At 36.0% G+C, this 27,200-nt stretch overlaps 1 protein-coding gene across 3 annotated transcripts in view; it reads left to right on the forward strand.

Annotated features, from left to right (window-relative positions):
• The window catches only part of PRKN (parkin RBR E3 ubiquitin protein ligase), a 765,547-nt gene that overhangs the window by 345,876 nt on the left and 392,471 nt on the right, over window positions 1-27,200 (forward strand). For all 3 annotated transcript variants that reach the window (XM_072035883.1, XM_038177503.2, XM_038177504.2), the window contains exon 5: window positions 20,215-20,298. In XM_072035883.1, coding sequence (XP_071891984.1) covers window positions 20,215-20,298 — 84 coding nt within the window. The remainder of the gene's footprint in view (window positions 1-20,214; window positions 20,299-27,200) is intronic.

Raw genomic sequence — 27,200 nt, forward strand, 5'->3', positions numbered from 1 at the left:
AAAGGAAAAATGACACTCCTGTCTGTGCTGTCCAAGAGTGCAGAGGTCCTGGTATTTTTTCGTTTGTTTGTTTTAAAAACAGCCACTAGCTCTTAATATGCCAACTGAAAAGAGTAAAATAAAACTCACTGTACATCTTTCAGGTAGAACATACCCTTGGTATACTTACAGTCATTGCCACCTTCAGTAAAAGCAGAAGACAGAAAATACAAATCTCCAAGTTTAATTTTTTTCATCAAAAATTTTTCTTGGGATACCTTAATTGCCCTTCTTTTAAGGCCCTCTATTTCTTTGCTTTCTACTTCAGATAAAGTGTAAAGAGACTGAATTCAGTTTTCTTCTTCTCTGAAAGCTTTATTTCTTCCCTAGCATGCCACAGCACTATGTTCTGCCCTGGTTCAGTACCTGGAATGTGATGATGGCTGGTTGCTGAGCCCGTGTGACATCTCTCAGGAATTCTTGAGCAGTTTCACTATTGATAGTAAATAACAGACACCTGCTCAAATAAAGAAGTATTGTCATAGCATCATGTAGGTTTATCTTAATGCTTTAGAAAAAAAACAGGATGTATACTTGTTTTGTGCATAATAATTATTAACCAAAAAAAAAAATCACCATGATCCCCTACCTTCTCCCATGAGGAGCTGTATCAGTCTAGTTACATGAAAGAGAAAAAACACAGCTTTGCTCCAGACCATCCCTGTTGTCCAAGGCATAGTAAGATAGGCTTGCTGCTTTTATGAATACTGCTTTATCTGCATTACATGAATTAGTAATATAAACATGTTGGCCATCTACATCTTGATACAAAAGAAACAAAACACAGGAAGAAAGCTTCTCTTTTAACCTGCAGTTTCTCATATTCATCCTTAGGTCAAAGAAAATGCTAATTACTGTTGTTTTTTTGTTTTTGTTTTTTTTTTGTTTTTTCAAATTGAACAATAGCTGACATGTAAACATTTAATTCTGACTCACAAATATAATACTTCTTCAGCTTCAAAATAATTTCTATTTGGTGATTTCTTGTCAGTTCCTATGTATTTCTGCCATCTGATACTGATTGTGAACCTAGACAGACCTCTATATTTTGCATGGTTCCCAAGGGAATTCCTACAGTCTCTAAACAGTAACTCTTCCCATCAGCCTTGTATGTTGGTAATGTCATTGTGTGCCTTTATTATGCCTTATTTAATATACCTTTATATGATTCACATTCTTACTTCTTATTTATTCTATTACTCTGTGCTAAAGATACTTACACTCCGTAAACCCTGTTCATTATGAATACCTGGCCTCATATAACCTGAAAAGGTGCAAATAAATAATATCAACATTTATTTTAATGAAAAAGAACTCTTCAATAATTTTCATATCAAAACCAGCAGGGAAAACATTTTTCTTCCGAGTAAGCAATATTTACCTCACCTGAAATTTAACATTTATCACTTAGATACCTCTGTTTGAGTTAACTCTAGGTTTTCTTTGTCAGAAATGAAGTAATGGGCATTTTCAGAGAACAATTCATCTGACCAGCTCTGGACATTTGCTTGACAAAAGAGTCCAACCCTGAAACCAGGTATAATGCTCCATTATAAAGGGACCTTAGGAAGTCTTGCTCAGACATAAATGTCTATATTTGATTAAATAAGCACTACTGTAGGTATCTCTGGACCAGACTTTCACAGATACCAAATTGCTTTTATGTTTAGCATTGTGATGTTCATATGATTAATATAACTTATTTTAAAGTGTCCTAAGTGATTAAGAGACAGAGTTTCAGTGGAATTATCATTTACTGATGTCTTACAATTTCCACAGCATGCCTTTGCCACTATAGTTGCACAATCCTTCCAAAATCAAATGGTACAATATCTTAAAAAGCTTTAAAAATCTTACACATTGTCCCAAGACAGATAATCAGTTTTAATGTAAGAAAAAAAAAAAATGCTGCTTGTCTACTTGTTTAAAAAATGTGGCACTTAAAAGGATAAATAGGGAACAGAAACAAAATGTGCCTTGCTTGTTGGTATTTATCCAAAATATTGAAACTACAAAGTTAGCAGTTTGCATAAGTATTCAAGTCCAATAAACACGCACTCTCAGCTGAATTAATACATGATGTAATTGATCTTGTATTCAAAGCTTGCTTCAAGTAAAACAAGAGATGTTGGATGCTGATGATGTAGAGATTTCTTAGATCTACATGAGTTATAAAATACAGGTAATTAAACAAAGGTGTCAGTGTTGTCCCTTTACAATGCTGTACCAATCAGAAGATTACCAAGGTATTTTTTTTGTTTTAGTACGTGGTCACAATCTGAGAATCAGTAAACTGATTGAGCTGTGTTGGCTTCTGGTCTTTTATTCAGATTAAAACCATGTACAAGTCACCTGCCTTGTTAATAGTCATTTCCCTTTTGCTGGGTACCCCTGCTGATCTAATTTCATTGGCATTGCATTGGCACAATGTCCTTTTCTACTCACGGGTCCCTAAATGAGCCATAAACAGTTTCAGTATTCAGGACTGCTTTAACTACTAACAAACAGTGCTTCCTTGGTATTGTTAAATTCTGAGTAGTTTACAGGCAGCCATTTTTGACAATTTAGGTAGGAGTACCCTGTTGGAAGTTAGGCGTATAGCTTTGTCTGGACACAGTACCGGAAGAAAATTTGCTCATGCATATTCTCAGCAATAAAGTCCTCCAGTATCTGGTTACAAAAAATAAATACAACTGCCCTGAGAACGCTGTTCACATTCCTTAATCTCTACCACCAAGGATATCACCTGAACATAGCCATTATTATTTGAGATGCTATTCATAACTCTGTATAGCCTCACTGCTTTCCAGACCACCTGCCATTCCCAGTTGTTTCCTCCTCCACCTTGCTCAGCCCAGAGGCAGCCCTTTTACCACAGTTTACCACAGTCCAGCTCCTGTCCCAGCACATCATGCCAATTCAATGTACTGCAGCTGTGCCTGTTCCCTCAGCTGGAAACTATTGACTACCCTGGGACTGACCCAGTGTCTCAGCTGCCAGTCATCCTCATTATTTGGGAATTCAGCTGTACCTGTGAGATACAAACTATCAGTGATAAGCCATCTCCCTTGTTTATGTGAAGATCCTCACCCCTTTGTCAGCTATAGTCTTGAAGGGAAACTTAGGGTAGATACGATGGAGGAGAATTTTATGGGCTTAATGTAATTATAGTGTTTGAAGGTGCAGGTTTACTACTTCTGAAGGTTTTTAGTGTACGTAAGTTATCCAGTTCTTCCTGCTGGAAAGGTCTGTTTCTGGTAGGTACTTCTCTTGGCTTGTTTTTCTGCAGTGCTCTGAAACAACAAATGTTCAACAGGTTGAAATTGTCAAATCCAGACTATATGAACATTTTTTTTTTTTCTACATACAACTTTAAAAATCTGGTGGAATAGAAATGTTTCTAACATTGGAGACTACTTCAGGAGAGCGATCGTTCTGCTTTATTTTCTTCATGTTCTTCTCTGAACTATTTATTTCCCTGAGACTTAAAACAAAACAAAAAAAAGGGGGGGGGGGGGAAGGGGGAGGAAGGGGGTGGTTTAAAAAAATCTTTGACAACAATTATACAGTTATTTTTTAAGAGTACTTCCTGAGATAGTAATGCATTTCTGTTGGTTTGTTTTTAATATATGTATAGAAACTTTCACTGTTAATCTACAACATTTTGAGAATATGTCTCATTTTTCTTCCATTTGTCCCTGAGTAATATTTGGAAATCATGTTTTCAGTTCCTTAAAATAAATATGAGTAGAACTGAAAATCTCCCTTTCAATTTACTGCTACTTTTGTTTGGTTGAAACTATTTAACATTAATGGGCTGTGGGATTACCTGATTTGAGGGAGTTTAAGTACAGCAAGCATCAACTGTGTGTCTCCTCTTCCCCTCAGTGTTTCTGAATTCATTTATATCTCTGTGTCTGTTTGTGTTTCACCAAAATATCAGCACTCAGGTTGATGGAGTACAAATATCCAGTAGCTGATTAGTGCAGTATTTAAAGAGAAAGTTCAGCTAGTAAATATCTGATGTTCTCAGCAGGAAACAGACAACTGGAGTCACTGATAGGAGTCAAGGGAAAAAGTGCAGTTAATAATTTGTAGATATTTACACCTTTGCTGGTTTCTTTCACGGTACAAAGGCATTAGTGAAAGTGACAGAAACGAGTTATGAGCCATTTACTTGGGCTATCTGGAAGGATTTAATCTCACTTGGGTCATGGAGTTGAATTCTCTGGGAATTGGTGTTACTGTGATAGGCTGTATCTGAAGGCCTGGAGCACAGAGATAAGACTTTAAGTCCAGCTGGAATTAGAAGCAATAGAATTAACTGGATTGTAATGCTGTAAACCTTTTGGTTCAGATCCTGAAATGCCTCTGGATAGTAGTTCAAATCTCTTCCAGATGGAGGTTTGGCTGTGGGACCTATATGCAAGACAAACATTAGCAATGTCAAGGACTTTTTTTTTTGGAGCATGCACAGTAAAATCGACCTTACATGGTTCAGCATGCTTTTTGCTGTTGTTGTATTACACCTCTCTTAACATGGAGGGGAGGATGGGTTGCTTGTTTCTAAAGGTGACTTTTGCACTTCACTGGCACTCGTATGTTTATTTGTGGTTATTTCTTTTAAAGGAAGACTATAGAAATGTTTGAAAGTCCATTTGCTTTTATAACAAATGAGGTAAAGCTGGTATATGCATATCAATTTGAGATAACAGGGACTGCTGTAAAGAAAAACATAAAATGGCTATAAATGAGCTGTTAAGGGTTGGAGGTTTTTTTGTTTGTTTGTTTGTTTTTGTTCTTCCCCACACCTAGTTTGAACCTAGTTAGTTTTTTAAGAAAATGTTTTCAAAGAATGGATCAGCGGAGACCTACAAACATGTATATTTTCCATAGTGGAATATTTTTCCTGTGATCGTACCATGTAATTAGACAAAAGTGATGATGCATGAATTGATAGATCAATTCTATGCTTACATGAAAGCTGAGAAGTTAATTGCAAACCGTGAATGTAGAAGATGACAATTTGTTTCTCTGAGCTTAAAATAAAGTGGTTTCCTCTAGAGTAATAGGGAATACAGGCTTTGTCTGCTAGGAAGAAGTAAAAATCTGAGTTTTGCTTGAAATACAGAGCTGATGATTTTTGTTGTTGCTTGTTTGTAATCCAAGTAGACAATACTGGCTCAGGGGTTGATTACTGTTATTTTTTATTTTAAGATCCAAGTAGGGAAGAAATCCTTCTGATTTCAATGGAAAGCCTAATTCTATAGCAAGGCAGTAGGACTATTTCAAGTAGTCATTTCTGTAACAATTTTTTAAAATCAAGGTTTTTAGTAATATTTCTGAACTTACATGTATGTTAAATTATGGGTTATTCTAAACCAGGTTCTGGTCATGCTTTTATATAATAGAGAAAATTGATTACTACCAACTTGCCATCTTCTCTTATTTCTCATGAGACTACTTGTCTCAAAGCAGTTACACCCAATAGGAACTTGTCTTACACAGTCTGTGGATATTTGTACTGTATAATGAAATGCTTATGAATGATTATCATGCATAAAAGTATAGGTATACTTGTAGTAGTAGAACCAAAGCTCTAGAGAACAAGGTATCTTCTCAAAAGATATAACTTAAAATTTAAAGTGAGATTAAAAAAAAAGAACAGTCACATTTTCCAATTCTTGAGCTTTCACCTACTGCATCCTACCAAGCGCATACAGGTGTTTTAGGTTATGAGTTATGAGGTTGATTTTCTTAGACTGTTTTCCTTTTCTCTCTTTTTTTTTTTTTTAAGTTCTATATGTATTGTCAAAATGACAATAAGCTGAAAGTATCTGTTTGTTTGATGTTCCAGCACACAGAAATTGTATGAGAGGAAAACTTCTGACCATGTATTGACAACTCAGAAATTGTTCAAGTGGAATTAATGAAAGAATATTGTTATGAATTAAAAAGAAGATAATAAAACTATTTATAAAAAAACTCTTCATAAAATGGTCTTATTAGTGATTATTACAACTGTGTTTATAATATAACATTTTATTAATCTTTAGTGTTGCTGGCATTCCAAATTAATGCAAGTATTAAAGACATTAGATCCTGTTATGACTTATTGCCAAAAGAATAGTTAAGCCCATGTGGTAGCTCTTTTTCTCTCAAGTCTGATTATAGACAAATAAAGCACCTCATAAATTGAGAGACAGTGTTAAGAATGTATACACATTGATGATTAATGATTGAATGAAGATGGTTAATTATTTGTGTTCTTTCAAATACATTGAATACATTACGTATTAGAACCTTGACTTTTGTCAGATACACTCACTTTGTAGTGTCTGTTACCAGTTTTCACAAGGAGATACTGTTTTCTTGCCTAAAGTGTGTACTCCATAGTGGTGATAGGATTGCATATGCTTTCTCTTTGTGGAAAGAAGCTTTCCTCTGAAATTATAATTGTCTTGTTTACAGAATTGCAGTTGGGGGCTATTGATTGCTCTGCAGATGTAATATCTGTTCAGACCAGGAGAGACTAAAATGTGAAATAAAGACCATAAAATAACCATGAAAAACAATTTGTACCTAATATGGAAACTGAGCATTGAAGAAATGTTTAAGAACTGTAGTAGTTGGAAGACAATTAAAAACAGAAGCTATATAGACTTGAATGACTGGGCTAGTTCATGTGTTCAAGGAACTCCTGCAGATTCTTGTTTATTTAATATATAACATTGTGCTGTATATCTATGTTCTAATTAAAATTGAAGTGGTAGTTCTAGATCCTTTTATTGCATCTTCATTTATTATAGCTAAACTTGCTAATGATGAATAAAAAGTACTGATTAAGTCACTTCATAGGGAATGATCTGTTAATTGGTCATAATACTAGTTCTAATGAATCACCTCAGTTTTGTTTTCATGGTTTATGTAGAATGGTAGGGAAGGTCAACAAGATCATAGTGATAGTTAAAATGTTAGTCCTGCATTATAATATGCCAGATATATTTCAATAATGTTTCTGTTGTCTTTGCCTGTGACCAGCTGAAACAGATAAGAGATTACAATAAGAGAAAGGAAACTGTCTTGGGGGGGGGGGGGGGGCAGCAGAATAAAACCTGTGGAAATGCAGTATAGCAATGCAAGGTAGAAGTACCCTTAATTTGTCTCTGAGGGCTTGCTCTTTGTGTGTGTGTTTTGTTGTGTTTTTGTTTTTGTTTTTTTTTTTAACTAAGAGATGATTAGTATACCCAGTTTACAAGAGGTCTTAGCCATAACTGCATTCAATTGTTTGAATATAAGTCCTAACCACCATAAAGGAAATACAAGTATCGTGTATAAAACCTCTTTCACTAGTGCTGTTCAGAATCCAGTGAAAATTTGATGTTTACCCTGAAATTAAATTGTATTTTATGTATGTTTATTTCAAGTTATTTAGAAACATGTATTACTATATGTTCTCCTGCCTGTGAAGCAACTTCATACATAGCATCAATGACTGGAATGTTACTCTTATACTTCAGAATATCTCATTGTAATGTATGGAAGGAAACCAGAAGTTATATCTAGGAAAGCACTGATCAGCTTGAAATATGGTGCCTTACTCAATTGCCTTTTGAAACTTGTAATTGTCTGTCTTTTCAGAACACTGGAGCATAGAAATTTGATAGTCATGACTAAAATGATCTTGTTTAAACAAGTAGACTCCTAGAAATAAATGAACAATTCAAGGTAGATCTAAAGAAACAAAGCATTTCTCCAGTTTAATCTCTTTCAAGACCTTCATGGAGATCATCCTGTATGTACAAACAAAATCAAGTTGTTAGAAAATTCAGAGAGGCACCCCTTTTATGCAGTGGCCTCCTCAAGAGCTTGTGTCAGAAAACAGGAAAGCTGGGTTCAATGTTCCTTTAGCCTGAGTTTCTTCGCTTCTTTTGTGATTTAGTTGAAAAGTCATAAAAGATTGAGTGAAGGCATTTTCTATCTGGTCTGGTGGTTAAACTGTGCCAGTGTGTGGTTTCAAAAAAATAAATCCATTCAAGGTTCATGCACCTGGGGGAAGCGGAGAAGAGGCTTTTAGCTGCAGTCTTCAAAACACTGTTTTGGGGACAGTCTGGGAGTCTGATACTAGATTGCAGGAATGTATCTCATTATTTGGTATTGGTGTTCAGTGGTTGTTTTGTATTCATTTGTACTCCTCCCTGTATATGCAATGCTCTCATGTCTGTGATAGGGTGCTGAACTTTGCTTGTGTGTCAGATTTCTACAGGTCACTTTACTGGAAACAGTAATGGACTTTTTTTTTTCTTTTTGTAAAATACACTGAGTCAGAACGGACCCACAAAGATCCTGGAGTCCTATTCCTGGCTCTGCACAGGACCACCTGGAAATCAAGCCATATGTCTGACAGCAGTGCCCAAATGTTTCTTGAACTCCCCAGACTTGGGGCTGTGACCACTGCACTAGGGGCCTGTTCCAGTGCCTGACCACCCTCTCAGTGAAGAACCTTTTGCTAATATCCAACCTGAGCCTCCACTGACACAGCTTTGTTCCATTCCCTCAGGTCCTGTTGCTTCCAAAAAAAAAAAAAAAAAAGGCAAAGATCAGCACCTGCTTCTCTGCTTCTTTTGTGAGGAAGCTGCAGGCCACCATGAGGCCTCTGTTCTGGGCTGAACAAACGCAATGACCTCTGCTTCTTTTATGTCTTACTCTCTAGACCATGCACCACCTTTGTAGCCTTCCTTTAGACACTATAATAGCTTTATGTCCTTCTTATGTTGAAGCTCCCAGAACTGCACACAGTATTTGAGCTAAGGCCACACTGGTGCAGAGTGGGACAGCCACTTTCCTTGACTAGCTAGCAATGCTGTGCTTGATGCATCCCAGGATATAGTTGACCCTCTTGACTGCCAGGGCATGCTGACTCCTATTCAACTTGCTGTTGACCAAAATTCCCCAGATCTCTTTCTTCAGGGCTGTTCTCCTGCTTCTTGTCCCCCAGCCTGTCCATACAGCCAGGGTTGCCCCATCCTAGGTGCAGAATCTGGAATTTGTTCTTGTTAAACTTCATACAATTGGTGATTGCACAGAACTCTATTTTGTCAACATTTTTACTCTTAGTGTAATACTTGTCTACTTCAATGGATTTAGCATAGATCAGTTTCAGGCTCAGATAAATTGCAGGTACCCTAATCTGAAATAGGCTCTTGGATTTGGAATTTTCTACTGTGAGAAGAGACCCTCTCTTCTGTGTCCTGCAACAGTTATATGGCAGTTCTATTGCAAAGATGTGAGTACTTGCTTGTCCATGTTTCTAGTTCCTGCTTTGTTTTCGTTGGACTTCTTGGTCCCTTTTCCTAATTTTTCCCATTTTTTTCTTTTCCTGATTTTTATTTATTTCTTCCCAGGCTGTCTTACTAGCTGTTCTCACTGGTGTTTGTATGCTCAAATGCCTGCCTGCCAGCTGAGGTTTTTGTGTGACACACAATCTGTCATGAAGCTTTTACTGACCTGCCTGGCACAGCTTTAATTCTTTAACACTACATGAATGCTTGTGTAAAATGCTTTAAGAAGCATAATTTATTTATTTTGTGTGTTAGCAGGATTGTGCTTTTTTCATATTCAACAAAATAAAGGATGTTTGAAACATAACCTTAAATGAATCTTGAATAAATCTGAATAATCCACCTAATGCAGAATTTTCTGCATTTCTGTACATTTAAAATAAAAATGCGTTCATGTGTGGGTATGTGAAGTTTACAACAAAAGCACTCAGAAAAATCAGCAAAGGCAGCAATACTAGGCTTTAACATACATGTAGTTTGTTCTTTACCTTTTAAAAAGCTTTTGATATCCTATTATCTTCCTTTTGGAACATTTGAGATACTGTTGCTGGAACTGGTAATGTTTTGTCTTTCAGGTTTTTTGATTATGTGTAAAATCAAAAATGGATTATATAGCAATCTATTTTCTAGCAGTATTGTAGTGTGTAATCTTGATTTATACAGTTTATATAACTATAGTAACTCAAATTTACTTGATCACCTAAAAGTTGTGTCTTGCCTGTGGCCTTTCTGCTTTAGACCTTTGTGTTGATTAGTTGAGAAATTTCTTCTTAGAATCCATCAGCATTTTATTTTTTTTTTTTGCTTTATTTTTCCCTTTCATTAAATTATCTGGCTTTCTCTGAGTGTGGGCAAAAGGAACAGGCAAAAGACCCTTCAGACAATTTAAAAGCAGAGGAAATAAGGCACTGTAGATCTTAGCACAGAGAATGAAAGGGAATGTCAGGGGTGCATACTGAAGGAGGGCAGTATCCTCTCAATAGAGAACTACCACAGCCTGAGTAGATCTGACTGTAGTCTTTAGAAGTATTGTCTAATGGTGAGCTATTAAAGTGAATGGATGAGCTGAGGGCTTGGAGTATTGTCTACATGGGACTGTTCTAACTTCATCTATCAGTTAAAAGGTCTTAAAATCCTTCTTAAGGAAAAATATTTAAATTTAAATGATGTGACATGCAGTTATCATATCTGAATCAAATTATTACTGTAAACTATTCATGAACCTTATGTTTTTTTTAATCTCTTTCATTTATTACTTTTGTTCAACTACAACTCAAGTGAATTTGTGTTGCAAGGTGTCTAATAGGCATTATTAGGAAATCGCTAATTGTACTTTTTGTATGTGGAATTAATTTAGATTTAATGTGTTTTTGTGTACTGCTTTATTCAACTCATGTATTTCCCATGCAGGCATAATTTATAAGTCTTTGAATTGCAGGACTAGTCAGATCTTCTGCAGCTCTACAGAAATATTTAAAATTGTGAGATGAAATTTTGTTTGACATCATGTGTTAATTGTAACTCCAAAATGAATAAACTTTCACAAAGAAAATATCTTCTACCTAATCTGATCTGAAATAGTCTGCTTAATGAAGAAGCTCAATGTCTCCCTCTTTATTGTGGATTATAGAATCACCAACACTTTTCCGTACTGAACTTCAAATATATATCCAGTATTGTTTAGAGACATTAAAGAGTTTTGTAACCTAACTGGCCAGTTTTGTAGAGACTGGAAGACTTGAAGATTCTCAGTGAGGTACCAGAGGTGCCTTGCCTCCAGATAGCTGATGTCCCCTCAGAGCTCTCAGGCTTGGGGGGAGCAGCTCCTGGGAAGCTGTGGGCAGCCTCAATGGGCTGGATCAATTTGGCCAACAACCTGCACAACAGCTGGTGACACTTACGTGATGAGGAATACTTCATCAATATGTGATTGTTTTTTTTAACTTGTGCTAAGCCTGTGGCCCCCCTTAAACCTTGCACTGAGCTGAGGGGGAGCCCTGGCCAATGAGCCGGAGCCCTGGGAGGCTGCCTCCCATAGCCAAGCCCTGGTGGTGCCTGGGGATGAGGCCTCTTCCTGGAGCTGCTCCTCACAGCCCACCGTGGAAAGTGATATCCATGTGGTGCCAACAGCTACCATTTTGGAAAAACCTGAGGTGTGAATTAATTTTGAATGCACAGTTAGTCTGTTTACAGCTTTGTAAGTGTGACTTCAGGGTGAAAAAGGGAGGGAACACGAGCAGTATTTTGGATGGATTTCCAAAACAGTCTTTACACTAATCTAATTGGCATTAATTTGCCAGTGACTGTTTTAATGTAGATAATTGAAGCTCTAAAAACAGGAGCCCTCTCTCTTCTGCTCAGGTAAGGTAAGCTCAGAACCTGGTCCAGAGGAGGCATGTCTTTGAGGCTGTGACTTTTCTTCTCACATCTTCTCATGTCCTTTGGCTCATAGTCATCTGGTTTCTTCAGGAAGGTGCTTGAATTGTCCCTATGGCAGCAAGACCAGCTGAAGCTACTGGGGTCTGATGTTTGTTACTTTTATTCTTCTCCTGGATTAGTAAACTTCAGTAGGGTCTGTTAGTGTTAACACTTAACACCTAAATACATACATCATTTTAATAATGTAATTTCAACCGACACAGTAGATGCATTGTGAGATTTTCAAGTATTTTCTCTGGTTGTTTTCTTCTTTCAGTCTTGATAAAGCATATAATGTCACCTGGGGAGGAACCACAAATTATGTGTTTTGCATTTATAGATAATCCGTCAGGCTAATAACTTCTAATTTGAATGTTGTTATTTTTTTTATCCATTTCTTCTTTCGTAAAGTTGTATCTTTCTTTCTAGACTACTGTCCCTGTATGTTCCTCAGGCAGTCAAGCAGGACTCTTTCAGTTCAATTTCTCAGATGCAGTTGTATTTGAATTTTTCTAATTCTTTTTGCCCCTTTTTGGTGGGGAAGGCCTACAAAAAATAACAGTCCAGAAGTAGCCTCTTGAATCATTTTTTGTCTATATTATAGAAAAAAAAGTTTGAGCTAGCAACATGGCAGCAGTTTTTAAAATGCTATTGATAAAGGTTGTTCATAGTAATCTCTATATCTTCAATGTCTTTGTATGAGCCCTTGCTCATTTACTTGAGAACAGTGGAATTACTCTTGCAGATATGTCCTAGAATACAATATGAAAGAATAAAGACCAGAAATTTTAAGAAAATCTGCTAACACACTTTTTTTTTTTAAAGTGATACCTGTGAATAGAAAGAAAGTAACTATCAAATAACAATAGAAAATATTTCATTACAGTTTTCTTGCATTTCCAGTTAGATATGTGATTCTCTTATATTTGATTTGAAATAACTGTCACGCAGGAAGTCTTCCTAATTGCACAACTTCATACAGTTCAGCAAATTGTCAGCTACTTCATTTCGGAAGAGTTATAACTATTGATATAAAACTGTCAATTTACTAATTAGGCTGGGCACTCTGCAAGGAATTTAATCTCTAAGATACCAGTATAAATCAAACAAGTAGGTACAATCTTGCAAAGACTTAAAACATGTGATTAACTCTAGTTCAGCACTATTTCTCATATGAATAAAGCTATCCATGTGCTTTATTGATTCTTCTAGCATCCAAAATCAATAATAACTAAAAGATTTTCTTTCTTCTTTTTCTAAAATGCGCTGTGTAGACTAAGTAGTTAATGATAGTCTTCCTACTCCTTTTCTACAAACCTCATTAAAACTAGCCCTAGGTCTCATTTGGTAGTCTTTTCTTTACTGTGTTGCATACTATATGGGAGATGCCATGTCAGAGTCAGTCATTGGTATATGGGTGAGCTTTACCTCTGGTGAAATGTGCAGTGGGAGGCACTCTCTCCACCGCTCTGGTGTGACATGTGAACTTACATCACTCACAGTAGTACGTATTGAAGTGTGATGTGCAGGAGAAAAGAGCTTCACTGTTAAACAAATGGCCTATCACATCCATATATCCTGCTACCCATGTCCGAGTCAGCTCGTACCCCTTTCAGAGGAAAAGTGAAAATATTAGTAGTTCAGAATGCAAATTCCTCTCGTTACTAGGAGTAGCCTTTGAAGATCTGTGTAAACTGTTGGTATTTAATTACTTCAGCCTCTGTGATGAGGTTTGTGGCTAAGGAGAGAATTTTGGTCATAAAAGTTGCCAGTCTGGTAGTTTTTACCTGCAATAGATTACGTAATGTAATAATTTTTCAAGTGTTTTAAATAAAACATCTGTAAAAGACTAGCAAGCACTGTGCAATATTTATAAAATTTATTATTGTCTTCCATCTCTGCTGATGGATGCTGTTAGACTGTGCTTCAGGAATTTTAAGAAATGCATTTTGTGTAAATCCAAGTACTACTATTCATAGAATTTTACTTGAGAATAAGTAACATCTATATGATGTCTGAGCATTCAGTAGAAATCTAGCAAGCATCTAATAAATGTAGTCTAATTGTATTCATAATCATCAAGATATAAGGAATTCTGGAACATGGAGTTCTACATAAATGTTATGATTCAAGTAGACTGGAGATCTCACATATTCAGTAGTAAATCTGTTTACTATTAGAAACACATCATGTGACTGACTTTTTTTTTCTTCTGGGTCTAATTGAGTGTCATTCACATAGTAGTGAGGTTATTCCTCATAAGTACTTGAAAAGATGATCAGATAGCTCTTAAGTCATACTGATACATTTCATGAATTCTTAACAGGTTTATCTAACAGTCTTAATTTGTCATCTCCATTATTGCACTAATAGAATGGAAGATCTTACTTGAATGTATCATCATGTACTGTGCATAGAACAAACAATCTAGCATTCGTCAGTGTCAGTTTAATAGCAATTGTGGAGCTTGAAGAACAAATCCTATTCTAGGTTAGGGATACTGAGAACACTTTTACCAGTGGTAATCAGGCTTGAAACTGTGTTCATCTGTTCAAGAAAAAGTTCTTTCTTTCCTTTGACATACTCAGGATTTTTCCAGTTCCTTGGGGCTGTTCCACCAGCTGACCCTTCTCCAGCCTCCCTATTGGTCCTGAGACCCAATGAGCCTCCAGGAACTGCCCTCTTCTTTGACGTTGAGAAGAGCAAAAGAAAGCAACAGCTAAAAAAAATTATCTCTGCTAAGATGTTAGGTTTGTGACAGTAGGTGGGATCCATTGCTGTTCATGTAGTATTTATGTCTGTATTAAGCTGTGTCTGTGTATGCCTGTTTGTTGTCAGGGTATTTCCCAGTTGCTGTTCTCTGGGAGCCAGTGTTTTCCTTCCATACTGGCACTGGAGGCAGTTAAAAGTGGAAATTTGGTGCTGATTCCTGTGTTATGGAATGGCAAAAAAGGAAACCAGGTGTTTTTTGTTTTTAAATGATCCTCGCATACTGGAGAGTACTCTTGTCTTATTGTCACAAGATGCTAAACTCATGCTGAGGGGGTACCATACAAGAGTTAACTCTTCAAATACTCTCATTTAGACAGGTTAATAGCCATTATTTTGCAGAAGAGTCTGAGTGCTTGCATGACTCGCATTAGATTTAGCACTTTTTCTGTGACTTATATGCTGATTTCAAATCCTCTCAAGTACCTAGAATTTCTTCCATTCTTTTGAAAATCCTTCTGCATTAATACTTGTCCCTTGGTTGGGTCATTTGCTCAACATTTTAATGATTTATGTCTCTCATGTAGGTATTAGCAGGTACAAAGATGTGTTTTAATGATATTCTACTGCATATTGTTCACAGGGGGAGAATATAAAGCAGGGAAAATACAAAGCATTAAATACATGGATAGTTTTCAGCCTTTTAAATGATTCAAAGTCTTTGATGAATCACTGGATTCTATTGCTGACCTCGTTTTCTGACCTTTCCCTTACTTCACAGGTCAACAGTTCAGTCAGCAACTACATTTTGAATAATTTGTCATTTGAGATCTCTAAAACTACTTCTCTTCACAGAGATTTTTTTTTTAAGTGATCATTGTATTGTAGAAGTATAAATGAATTTCAGCCAAAGTCAGATCTTGGCCACTGGATGGAAAGTACACTGGGAGTACAGTGTACTATTTACTCTGCAGTCCACCAGTACAGTATGCTGGTGGATGTGCACAGACTTCCAGTATTCCCCTTGTACTTAGGGAAAAACACCTCAGTCCTCCCTGTTCTTCATATACTGCATAGGAGCTTAAGTTGAAATTTGATATGCCATTTGCTGTTTTGCTATTGCTGTTGGTTTGGGCTTGTTTGTCTTTTTTTCCTACCTCAAAAAAGGAAGGAACAGCTACCACACTTCCAAAGCATAAAAATTTCCATACCCACTTGTATGGTAAATATTCGTCTGTATTTGGCATTACTTTTTCCTAATTTGATGATATAGTGGTGTTCTTCCTATTTATATTTATTCTGCCATTTTCCTGTTTTATATACCAGAAAGTGTCTGCTCTATGCATTCATTTTAATGCGTAGCTTTTCTCCGTGGCTGCGTACAAGAGGGGCAATTTCTTTAACCTGGCAATCAGAAGGCTTTGTTCTTCTCGCAGTGTGTTCTTGATGAATGTAAACTAATAATTACAAACACTGCAGCACATGGCGTTACAACAACACAAGTGATTGGCTGGTCCGCAGTTGACAGGCTTTTCTTAGACTAGAGAAAGAGCAACACAAAAATTGCATTTTAAAGTGCTTATCTCACCAGAATTCCTAATTTTATTCTGGCACAATTATAGCAATGACATTTAGCAGTGCTGTTGCTAAAGAAACATGAACACTTTGAAGTCAGTGTTTTTCAAGGACATATGTCTTTTTCACTGTTTTTTGAAGGTGGAAAACTAAAATTCCCAAACATGCTAAATCTTTTAGAAGTGTATTACATTATCATTAATTTTAAAGTATGACCATGGAAGAAGCCCAAGCATGTATCTGGGAAAGGAGAATTGCTCTTATTATGAATGTGGAAAGTAATGCATTGATTTGGGGGGAGGGAGATTTGTTTTATTTTATGTATATATAATACATACATAAAGCATTATATGCATATGTATCTTATATGCATATATACATGTATATATTTCTCCCACTTCTCACAGTTGGGCACAAAGGAAAAATACTTTTGTCCCTCCTAGACTTTTGCTACTTGATCAGTCTGTCTACAGTGTGAGTGAACAGCTAAGTGGCTGCTGATATTGTGGGACTGTGCTGCTAGTTCCTTCTCTTGTTAAACAGAGAGCTGTTTCTTGTGAAGACAACTTTGGTATGCACGAGAAGTGTCTAAAGGAAGTTATTGCAGAGCGTGAGATGACTAAGGTCACACCATGCCACATGGTGGGAAAGCATGCTAGCTTTCCCTTCAAGATGGGACCTTATCTCTAAAACTAACATTATATTGTAGTTACTGTCAGTAATTAAAAGGATATTGCTGTATTAAGTGTATTTGGACCTGATCCTATGCTACTTGTAGATGTTGAACTCAAACGAGTGACTATTACATGAGTTCTTTTCTGTTCTGGTTTCTGTAAGAATGATTTCTTGATTATATTTTGAAAATCAGCTGCTGGTTTCTAATACTACTGTGGCATAATCAATATAGTCACACTCAAATCAATTTGAAATAGACACTTTTCTGGAATATCAACCTTACAAATGATCTTCTGCGCATGTTCTTTTTTGTTTAAGAATTACTATGCCTTCTTAGATTTTTTTTCTGATTATGGACCCAGACCTGAGAACTACTGAATACTTGGGAAGCCTTCTTCTGAAATAACTCTAGTGAAGATAAAGGATTAGTAACTGTATTTTAAAAAAAGTCTGGCTTGAAATACTTTCTACTTCTGCAATCAACTAATCAGTACCATAGCTGATAACATATATCTAACAGAATTGCTTTTACTCATGAGACTGAAATTTTCTTATTATGTAGCAATCTCATGACTCTTTCTTGTCTGTATTGGCCTAGCACCATTGACTTTGAAAGTCTCATATCAATCATGCAGGTGAAAGCAGAATAAAGGGTTAATGACAAGGGATGAAGTAATGGAATGATTTACTGTTGATCTTATTAAAAGGATCAGATAAAGTGTTGGTGCTTCAGGGTCTGTGTATTTTTAAAATAATTTTATAAAGCACCTTTCCTTCTTGCCACTTCTCTCTAGTACCCTCTTCCTGAGTACATAAATTACATGAGGATTATCCAGAGAGATACAAACATACTAAATAGGAAAAATACCTGTTTTAATAAATGCATACTAACAAATGTGAATATGAAGGTAGAAGGATAGATGTTAAAGAGAGATTAACTTGTTAGTTGTCTTTATCTTTGACAAGTCAGCAAGAAACACAGTGTTCTTAGGGAATAAAATTGTATGTCTGAGAAGGAAAAATCTAAGACTCCCATTAGCAGCCACTTGACCAGATGATGATTGTCTAACATGCTGAGAAAATCAAAAACTTAAAAGTGCATGAAAAACAATGATAGTGAGCTACTTCAATTGCTTCCATGAAAATTAGGTAAGTATCACGTCAGGCTGTGTTCCCAAGAGTAAGCTTTTAGGTGCTGTCAGGCTGTCTTATGGACAGAACCTGCAAGAGAAGGTTATGCAGCAGACCTTATTTATAATCTCAGTAATGAAGATCTGTTCTTTAACAGTGACCATAACATATTTACATTCAGAATTGTCCTGGAATCTGAGAAAGCTACTAGTATTATGTTTAATATTTTTTTTTAAAGGAAGCTACATAACAGCGAAAAGGAGCTAAGTATTCTAGGAGGCATGGATGTGATGCTAGAATTAAAGATCAGGTGCACAGAAATTTAAGGAGAACTGAAAGGAAGCTTATGTGACTGAATTGTAAGGTTAAAGAAAAAAGGAGGGGGGGTTATTAGAGTCACAGGGGCATCTTTCAGAAAGATTAGGAGTAATTACAGAAGTAAAAAAAAAAAAAAAAAAAGCACCTTAAATATAAGACTGCAATTATGCAGTTGGGGGAAAAAAAAAAGGTTATAAGTTGCAAACAACAGAAAAACTTACTCGGTCCTCTTAAAGTATAACAGCAGCAGAAAATGTACGAGACCAACATATGATTGCTATACAAGAGATGCATTCAAAGAGGATTAGTTATTTAGCTTGTTCATCCATGGAAGAAACTGGGCAGTACCATTTAGAAACCCCTTTAGGTATTTGGCACAGGGCTTATCTGAAATATGAGTGTTGGTAAGAATTCCTTATGGAACAAATGGAAGGAAAACATGTCAGAATTAGTGCTTGAGTTCTGAAGGACTTGGTATGAAATAGCAAAACTTGGAACAGAGTTCACAACCGCTCTCACAAAATCATCCTGATTCTGTAAGACTGGAAGGTGCATTATGTGACTAGTCTTTAAAATAGAAGAAGAGAAAAGTTTCAGGACCAATCCAGCAAGTCTGGGCTGTAAAGTCTAAAGTCCATTCTGAACAAAATAGAAAATATTCTAAAGTGAAGAGTCAATGAACAGATAAATATACCATATCAGGGAGAACTTAGGGCTTTTTTAAAGATTGGTCATGACTTTACAGCATTCTTCTTGAGAGTTCTCTAAGGTACAAGTTAGAGTGAATGAGAGAATAGTTAGGTAAGGTACTTGGATTTCTAAAAGACATTCATATAGTTCCGTAATTATTGGCTTTAAGGAGACTAAACTGCCATAAGATTCTTGCCTGGAAGGCAATTTACTGAGAGGAAAGAAAGGAGAGAGACAATGACCACTTTTCGCAGGGGAGGTTGGTGACCAATGATGTTCTGCAACGGTCTATGCAGAAACCAACAGTGTTCATGATATTTATTAAATGGCTTGAATTAAATGGTGTATTGTATGGTGATGATGCTTTTCCATAATAAATAGTTCAGTAGAATTAAAAATGATGGAATGAGTGAAGGCATGCTGAAAGATTCTTAGGACACTCAATTACTAGTCAGTGAAGTAGCAGATGGAATTAAATGCATGCTAATATTAAGTGATATGCAAAGAGAAAGAAAATTCATCGTGTGTATATATTAAACTATATTTAGAGGTAACCGTTACCATTCAGGAATGATACCTAGGAGCTATGACAGTCAATTCCACTGAAATGCTACCTGAGTGTTTAGTAAAGATCGGAAAATTTTAATTAATAAATCATCACATTTAAATGATTATTAGGAAAGAAACATAGAAGGAATTCAGAAACGCCATCTTCCCATTCACCACTCCAGGACATAAGTAAATTTTGAATATTTTGTGATGTTTTGGTTCAAAATGCTCTGAGTATTAAGAGTAATACATATTTTAATTATTGATACTGTCTTAGTTGTTTTATATGTTTTGTGTTTTCTTTGTTTTTAGTGTACTTAGGAGTGAACTGTTACTTAAACAGCGAATATAGAAAAACTACTTAACCTATTTTATGTTCCAGTATTTCTAATTTCAATCTTCAACTCTTTTTTTTCCTTTTTGCCCACAGTCAGCTGTAGACTAGCTTTGTTGAATCAGAAGATGAATCCGTGTAGCCTTTCAATCATAACTGAGTTAGTCTCAGTCTTAAACTGAGAAAACACACCATGTTGGCCTCCTGTTCACAACGTTGAACTTGGAATGGAGGAACTATATATGTTAATTATTGAGCTTTTCTTATGGATATTCTCATGTGATATGATTGTACTTTTTCAGCATTCATTTAGTAAAACTGTTAGCAAAACTCTAAAAAAAGAAGTGGGAGTAGGAAGAGAGGAACCAAACCAACTTTTATGCATTTATGTATTAAGTGGATTAAAACTTTTATATGCTCTGTTTTCCTTTGCAGGGCCCATCTTGCTGGGATGATGTACTGATTCCAAACAGAATAACAGGTGTCTGCCAGTCCCAAAGGTGCAATGGGACTATTGCGGTAAGATATTACCATGTTTACCCAAGTACTTATGAAAATAATCATTTGTATCAATTCTAAACATATCAGAATTGTGCAAATTCTTGTGAATTAACGTGCAGGGTGTGCTTTAGAAGAGTTGTGTTGCATCAGATAATACACATCTCCAGTTCTTCCAGGAGAACATGGTCAGTTGCTGTGTAGGGTGAAGGAAGAAAATTTTGATTGCTTTTACTGAAGCAGAGCTCTTAGGTATTCAAGTATGCATACCTGAAATGCAGAGTGTAATACTTATGTGTAGTAAATGTGTTTTTTTTTGTTGTAATTTTATATATAGTAATGCCCTGAAAGCTTCAGATTTCATCTTGCAAATCAGATTTTTCATGTCAGATTTTCAGGCTTTTTGAAGCTGATTCTTTACACTGCTTGCTACTTTATGACCTGTCATGTGGCTATCGTTGTTTCTTGGAGTGATGTCAATGGAAAAACCTGAGTAAGAAGCAGCACAGGCATCTCAAGTTCTTAAGAATGAGGACTTCTGTTTTTAAAAGAGTATGTTTGTATATGTTTCCATGTGTTAGATATTGTTCAATAGTATGGAAGAGGTCTTGGAAATACTTCCTTTTCAGGAAAAAGTTTAATTTGGCTTGTTCCTTCTGGATGCTGCTTTTAAAGACAGATTGGGATGTCATGAGTGCCATTTCTCCAAAGGCATTCACCTGCTCTAGTGTAGTAATCTCTTCGTCTTCCCTAGCAAGGCAGTTGTGAAGTGGTGCATCCACGCAGTTCTGAAGGCCTGCTTGGCCACAGATGGTGTCAGGAAACATTTTATCTAGCTTTAGGCACCACGCGGTTGTTTTAAAATAATGGGATTTATTGTTTTCTCCATGCACAGCCAGCAGAAACAGGTCTTGCTGCTTTGGGCTTCTGCTTCACAGTGTGCTCCTTGTAGTAGTGGCTCAACCGCCCTCTCTGATCTGGAAGACTATTCAGTGCGTCTCTATTACTGGCCTCTGTCAGGTGTGTGAGAACACTTCTCTCACGTGAGCCCAATTTGGGTACAGATCAAATACCATTTATTTATTTATTTTTGCTATTTACCTAGATAGCCAAAAGTTGCTTTGTTCAGTGCAGAACAGCACCATAGGTCAAGACCCAAAAAATTGTATGAAGACTTTAGCAAAGGAAGGAATAACTTGGTCTCTGTTCTTGTCAGCTACTGTGTTCTTAAGCTAGAAACATGATAATGAAAATGGAATAGCATTTTACTTTATTTTCTAGTCCTCAAAACATATGTTCCATTTCAGCAAAATGTTTCTCAAAGAAGCAATAAGACTTCTGTGAACTTACTAAAGCCTCTCTAAATACTGGGTTTCCTTAAATATCACTGTACTGTTCAAATTTTTTTTTTTTTTGCTATTGATACAGTAGGCTGCTATATTTATTTCCCAGCTGTTTTTTAACTTTTTAAATGAATGTTCAGTATGTGATCATTATATGTTTCAAACAGTCAGAGTCCACTACACAGCAGCCACAGTATGTGTGTTTGGGGCAAGAAGTTTGCAGTAGGAAGCTTGTTATATTTTTACTCTATTTAACTTCAGTTTGTCTTCCCACGTTTCTCCTGTGTGATTTGCATATTGTATTTTTTTTGTATTGGAATCTTTAAGGATTTCTCATGAATGTTAGTCCATGTCCTGCATGTTTACACTCACTAGGCCCAAGCCTGAGGACAGAAATACCATGTAATGCTTACATAGCCAGCCTGTACCATGGGGAGTCTGTGCTCGTCTGGAATATACTGGACTGCAAATTCAAGGAAACAACCAAATGCTTTCTCTTTCAAGCATCTAAAGCTATTCTCAAACATCATTGCATGAAACATACTTCATTTTTTTCATCTCATTTGCTTTTGAGATTCAGACTTCAGTTTCATTTGAGAATAGAAATAATTTTCTGTAGCAGTTAGTGTATTGAGTAAAGTAGTAAATTTAATGATGTTATCAAAATGTGAATATAGTAAGCTAAAGAACTATGATCTCATTATAGTATGCCTCCGATACATTGCTATATTATTCATTAATTCTTCCTTGTGTGCAGTGAAATAGTTATTTGTGAAAGGAGCTGTATCTGTCTGTCCTTGCAACCATTAGAATATTTCCAACAAATAAAATTACTTGGTAACTTTAAAAATTCTGAGATATACTTGGCATTAAGAAAACTCTTGATTTCAGTCTATGGATTTCTTCTACTTCAGTGCTGTCCACGTTAGTTTGTCTTATGCATTAAAAGTTAGTCCAGATATCACATGCTTTAAAAATGCTTGCAGTGTGATGGAACAGGAGTGTTAATTAAAACACCAGATGAGAGTTCTTTAAAGACGACCTAAAATCTGTGAAGTAAGATTATGACAGCTTCTTTATCCATCCTTGAAAAGGGAATGATTCAAATTTCACACTGGACAATCTTCAGAGTTTTTCTTACTTCCCAGAGGCTCTGAGGCTGTTGCTTTTATTCCTTAGGAACTTTTACATTCTTTTATACCCTGTAGTATGAAATCTGTGCAAGTAAAATGAATAAAGCTTAAATGCAAGTGAGTGTTAGTTCAAAGTTAAATAACAAACTGGACTCAGTGTAACCTAATTTCCTATTTTGTGACATAGGAAAGGGATAGATAACAAATGGTCAAGTAACTTCAGAGAATTTTCTGAATTGAATTCTATTTCCTTCACAAACCTTTCAATTTATTGAAGACAAACTGCTGTTTTAATCGATAAGTTGTTGTGTTAAACATATCTAATGCTTTTGCTTGATTTGTGATTCTTTTGCATACAAAAATAAGCTTCTACATTTCTTGTGAAAAGTCTATGAAAGTCTTTGAAAATCTATTTAGCTGAGCATAACAGTGGACAAAGTCACTTTTAATCTCATGAAAATGTCAGGTTAGTTTGGTGTCTAGTTACCATAAGCCCTTGTTGATTGACATTATTTCTTTATTAAGAAGGTTGCATTTTTTAATAATGTATCATTTCTTTATTAAAAATTACCAAACTTGTTCTATCCAGGGCTGGTGTCAGTTTTACATGCCTGTAATTACCTAGATTACCTCTTATAAAGCTGTCCTTGGTTATGATATGATGTGGTTTTGTTTCTGTAAAATCATCCTTATAAAACTGTGCTGGTTTTGTTTTTATTTTATTTTGTCACCAGTGTGTTTTTTGAAGTGTATATTGGTGGGGTGGGGAAACAACAAATAAAACAGCAGACTTAGAGTAACCTATCAAGGTGCTGTAATTAAATTGCAGTGTTTTTTTTTTTTTTTTTTTTTTTTTTTTTGCTAGACCATGAATTAATGTACTTACCTTTTTTACCTGTAATTACTATTATCTGAAATGCTTGAATAGTGAAGAAACAAACAAGGAAGTTGACTTGTTTTTTTTTTTTTGTATGTAAAAGTCCATAATATGTTGTAGACTTCTTTACATTGTAGTTGCAGATTATTTCAACTCAGTTTTAACTTCCCAGTTACCTATTTAGGAAACTATAATTAGATCTTTGTCTTGCAGATATTCTCAAAGTAACCTCATTCTGGAGTCGATCAATGTTTCATTTATAAAGAAATTCTGTTATTCCATTCTACAGCAGAAAAATCAATGATAGGTAAAGAACTGAATTATAAAATAGAATTAATTCTATACAAAGACAGAAAAACTGAATTATTTATCTTGGGGAGAAAACTAAAGGCTTTTATTATTAAAATGTATCCTCATCTTAAAAAAAAGTGAATATTCACTCTTTCCCAGTAGAAATACATTATTTTCCACAGTATGTTGGATACTTCTTATGGGTCACAGGTAAGTATCAAAGCCTACCATCAGCAAATGTCACAAGTATGATTTAGATCAATTGGTCACATATTGCACAAAAAACTGTTCTTTTAAAGTATTCTTAAGAAGCTATATTTTTTAAACAATGTGTAATTTTGTGGATCATAAAAAATGTAAAGCTGAGGTCGGGCCAGGTCCTTGGATCTGTTCTTCAGTTTTCTCAATATCACCTATGAAGAATTCCTTATTATTTCTGTAAGCTGACATTACGTAGACATTCTGGCAAACCCGAAGGAGCTTGTGTATTTGTACTCTGTATTGAATGGTTTCAGGAGGTTTAGTTGATCTTTCCTCTGTTGCAATCTTCAGTATTTACATGTGAGGAAATGTCACAGTTTTGTAGAAGATCAAACAAACTATCTTGAAGATTATAATGCTTTCAAACAAATTCTTTGCTCTTTGATGTTCTTCAGTTGTTAACTCTGCTACTCAAGGGGGGGAGGGGGAACACAACTTTGTTGCTCATTATTTTTTGTATCTCCAGAAAGTTTGTCTGAAAACATGCATGTTAATTGTGCTTTCCGAGATTTTTTTTTTTCTGGTGTCTAATTTTGTCTTCTGTGAACAATTACTTTGCATCATCATTCTCAGCTGCTATGTTTTGTTGGTCTATTGAAATAGCCTTTAGAAAATAAGCAGTTCTGAGCACAGCTTCACATCTCCTTCAATAAGAGCTCTTGAAAATGTTTTCAAACAGTTGTAGGTGCCTCATCATTTTTGAAGCAGTTTCAGGTGAGCTGAAGATCTGTGCTGTAACAAGAATTGTTGAGAGTTTTTGCAAGACCAATATCTTAGATTACCAAGTCAACAATTTCTGTTTTGATGCCCTTGGATTTGTTGAAATAGCAGTTAATGTCTTATAAATGATAATTTTATATCCTTCTTGAGACAGTATCAAGGGCCCAATTTTATGGAAAGTGAGCAGAGTGCAGTTGGACATCATGCAACCAAATCATTCACAGCCTCTGTAATTCCATTGCTTGTGCTGAAAGGGAGATAGTATCAGCAAGCCAAAACTGAATGAAAATGCCCCTTTTATACTTTGGAGATTTTACTTTTAGAAATGTCTGAAAAACGTGTCAATGATGCACTGCAGTGAGGAACTCTCTATCCAGGCTGTGGTAGCATGGATCATAAAGTCATAAAGACGTGTCAACAGTACTGTTGCTTCACTGTCCCAAGTCCGTAACATTTGTTTCTTGGCCTGATTTTGCCCGCTTCCAGTTGTTATGATGTTCAAAACAACCACAGGGAGATTCTTTGTTGCACGGTGCACGCTTACCCTGTGGAAGTCTACTTTGATGCATTGTGGAAATTCCAATGGATTCATAGAGTGACAAAGAATTAGAAGAGAAATCCATTGGGAACTGTTAAACACTAAGATACCTATTCTGTGTTAGGAAGTTTGAGTACAAGCTGCTGGAGATTGGGAATGTACTCTAGGGTGATACCATGTTAGGTTTGCCCTGTGCATGTGTGTGGTGTGTGTTTTAATTATAAATGCATACTCTAGGCATCTACTGTTAACTTGCTATTAGAGACAAGGCATTGGCTAGATAGAGCATGCACCAGTCTATGTGACCATTCGTGAAATAGCCAGATGTCACCAGAACAGGTAATTTAAAGAAGCCAGATAGTATTAGACTGAGATAAGAAGGATGAATATGACCAAGTATTTATTGCAAACTATATAATGGATCAAGTTTTCACAGGGGATGGGAGCATGCGGAGTCATAGTTATACCTAGCTAAATGTAAAAGGGAAGCACACTCCAAATTCAGTATATCATATTCGTATATCTGACAGAAATGTGGGAAGGTGTCGTTTCTGTTGGCACGTGTTATTGCCATATATGGTCCTGTGCCTAGTTGTAAGAGCAGTGTTATGGTTGTCCTATTTGTGTTGTATGTTGCTCTACAGGTTGTTCCTGTGTATTATTTGGAGGTGATTTTACTGTTCAGGTATTTGATCTGCTAAAGTTTAGAGAAATTGCAGACATTCAGGGTCCTAAACAAACTGGGAAGCAGTAAGTGAAACTATGAATTAAATGCTGTTATATTTAAATGCTGTTATATTGAAAGTGGAAATATACTCAAGAAGGTATGGTATAATCAGTTCCACACCTTAATGTTGTGCCTACTCAAGTTTGTTTCACAAATCAGACCCAATTTTCTTTCAAATACAGAGTGTTTTATTTTTTTTTCTTTGCATGCAGTGTCTAGTGTGTTCAAGGGTAGTTCTTTGTAATTTAGTGAAGTTCAGTAATGCTTTCAGTGAGTCTTTCGTTGCGCATGACATAAATAATATGCTACTGTTGGCAACTATGGCAAGTTCATGCTGATGACTGAAACTTTGGATTTCCCTTCAAGCATGCGACATTCTTCCAATCATCTATCTGCAATCAAAATGAATGAAGGTGATTTTGTCCAGGTGCAGTGTAGTTATAGAGGAGTCTCTCCTCAAAAAATGTCAGGCAGTATTTATAAGAAAGAGCATGCTTTCTTCATTCATATCTGGCAAGTACTGCTACTGAGCATTTAATAACTGTCACTTTGCAGGCTAGCATACTGTGTGATATATTCCGTTAGATCTCAAAGCTGCTGTGAAATTTACCTTGGCATGAAGTCTGTTTTCCACCTATGGATGAAGTGTTTGAGTTTTTCCACTATGCTACTTAAAGGCATGTGGGCAAGGTAACTAGTTAAGAGTTTTTTTTCATGAAAAGCCATCCATACTTACACTGATGCCAGGAGATGAAGAGAGGACCTGAGAGCCCCTTCTAGGGAAACAGGCTTCAACCTTTTGATGCCCAAAGCTGTCTCCCACTGCTGCCCCACCATTGCAACATCAGAATTGACACAGAAGTATTGAAATTGCATCAGTTGGTTTTGTTTTCCTTTGCTTTAGAGAAAATTCACATGCTTCTCCTGCCTATGTGGTAACCACTTAAAAGTAACTCCTCACTAAACACCACTGTTAGAATGGCATTAGAAGGTGTAATTGTGCATATCTCATTTCAAAACAAAAATATCAGTG

This window comes from Anas platyrhynchos, chromosome 3 (genome assembly GCF_047663525.1).
Source record: "Anas platyrhynchos isolate ZD024472 breed Pekin duck chromosome 3, IASCAAS_PekinDuck_T2T, whole genome shotgun sequence".
Taxonomy (NCBI): domain Eukaryota; kingdom Metazoa; phylum Chordata; class Aves; order Anseriformes; family Anatidae; genus Anas; species Anas platyrhynchos.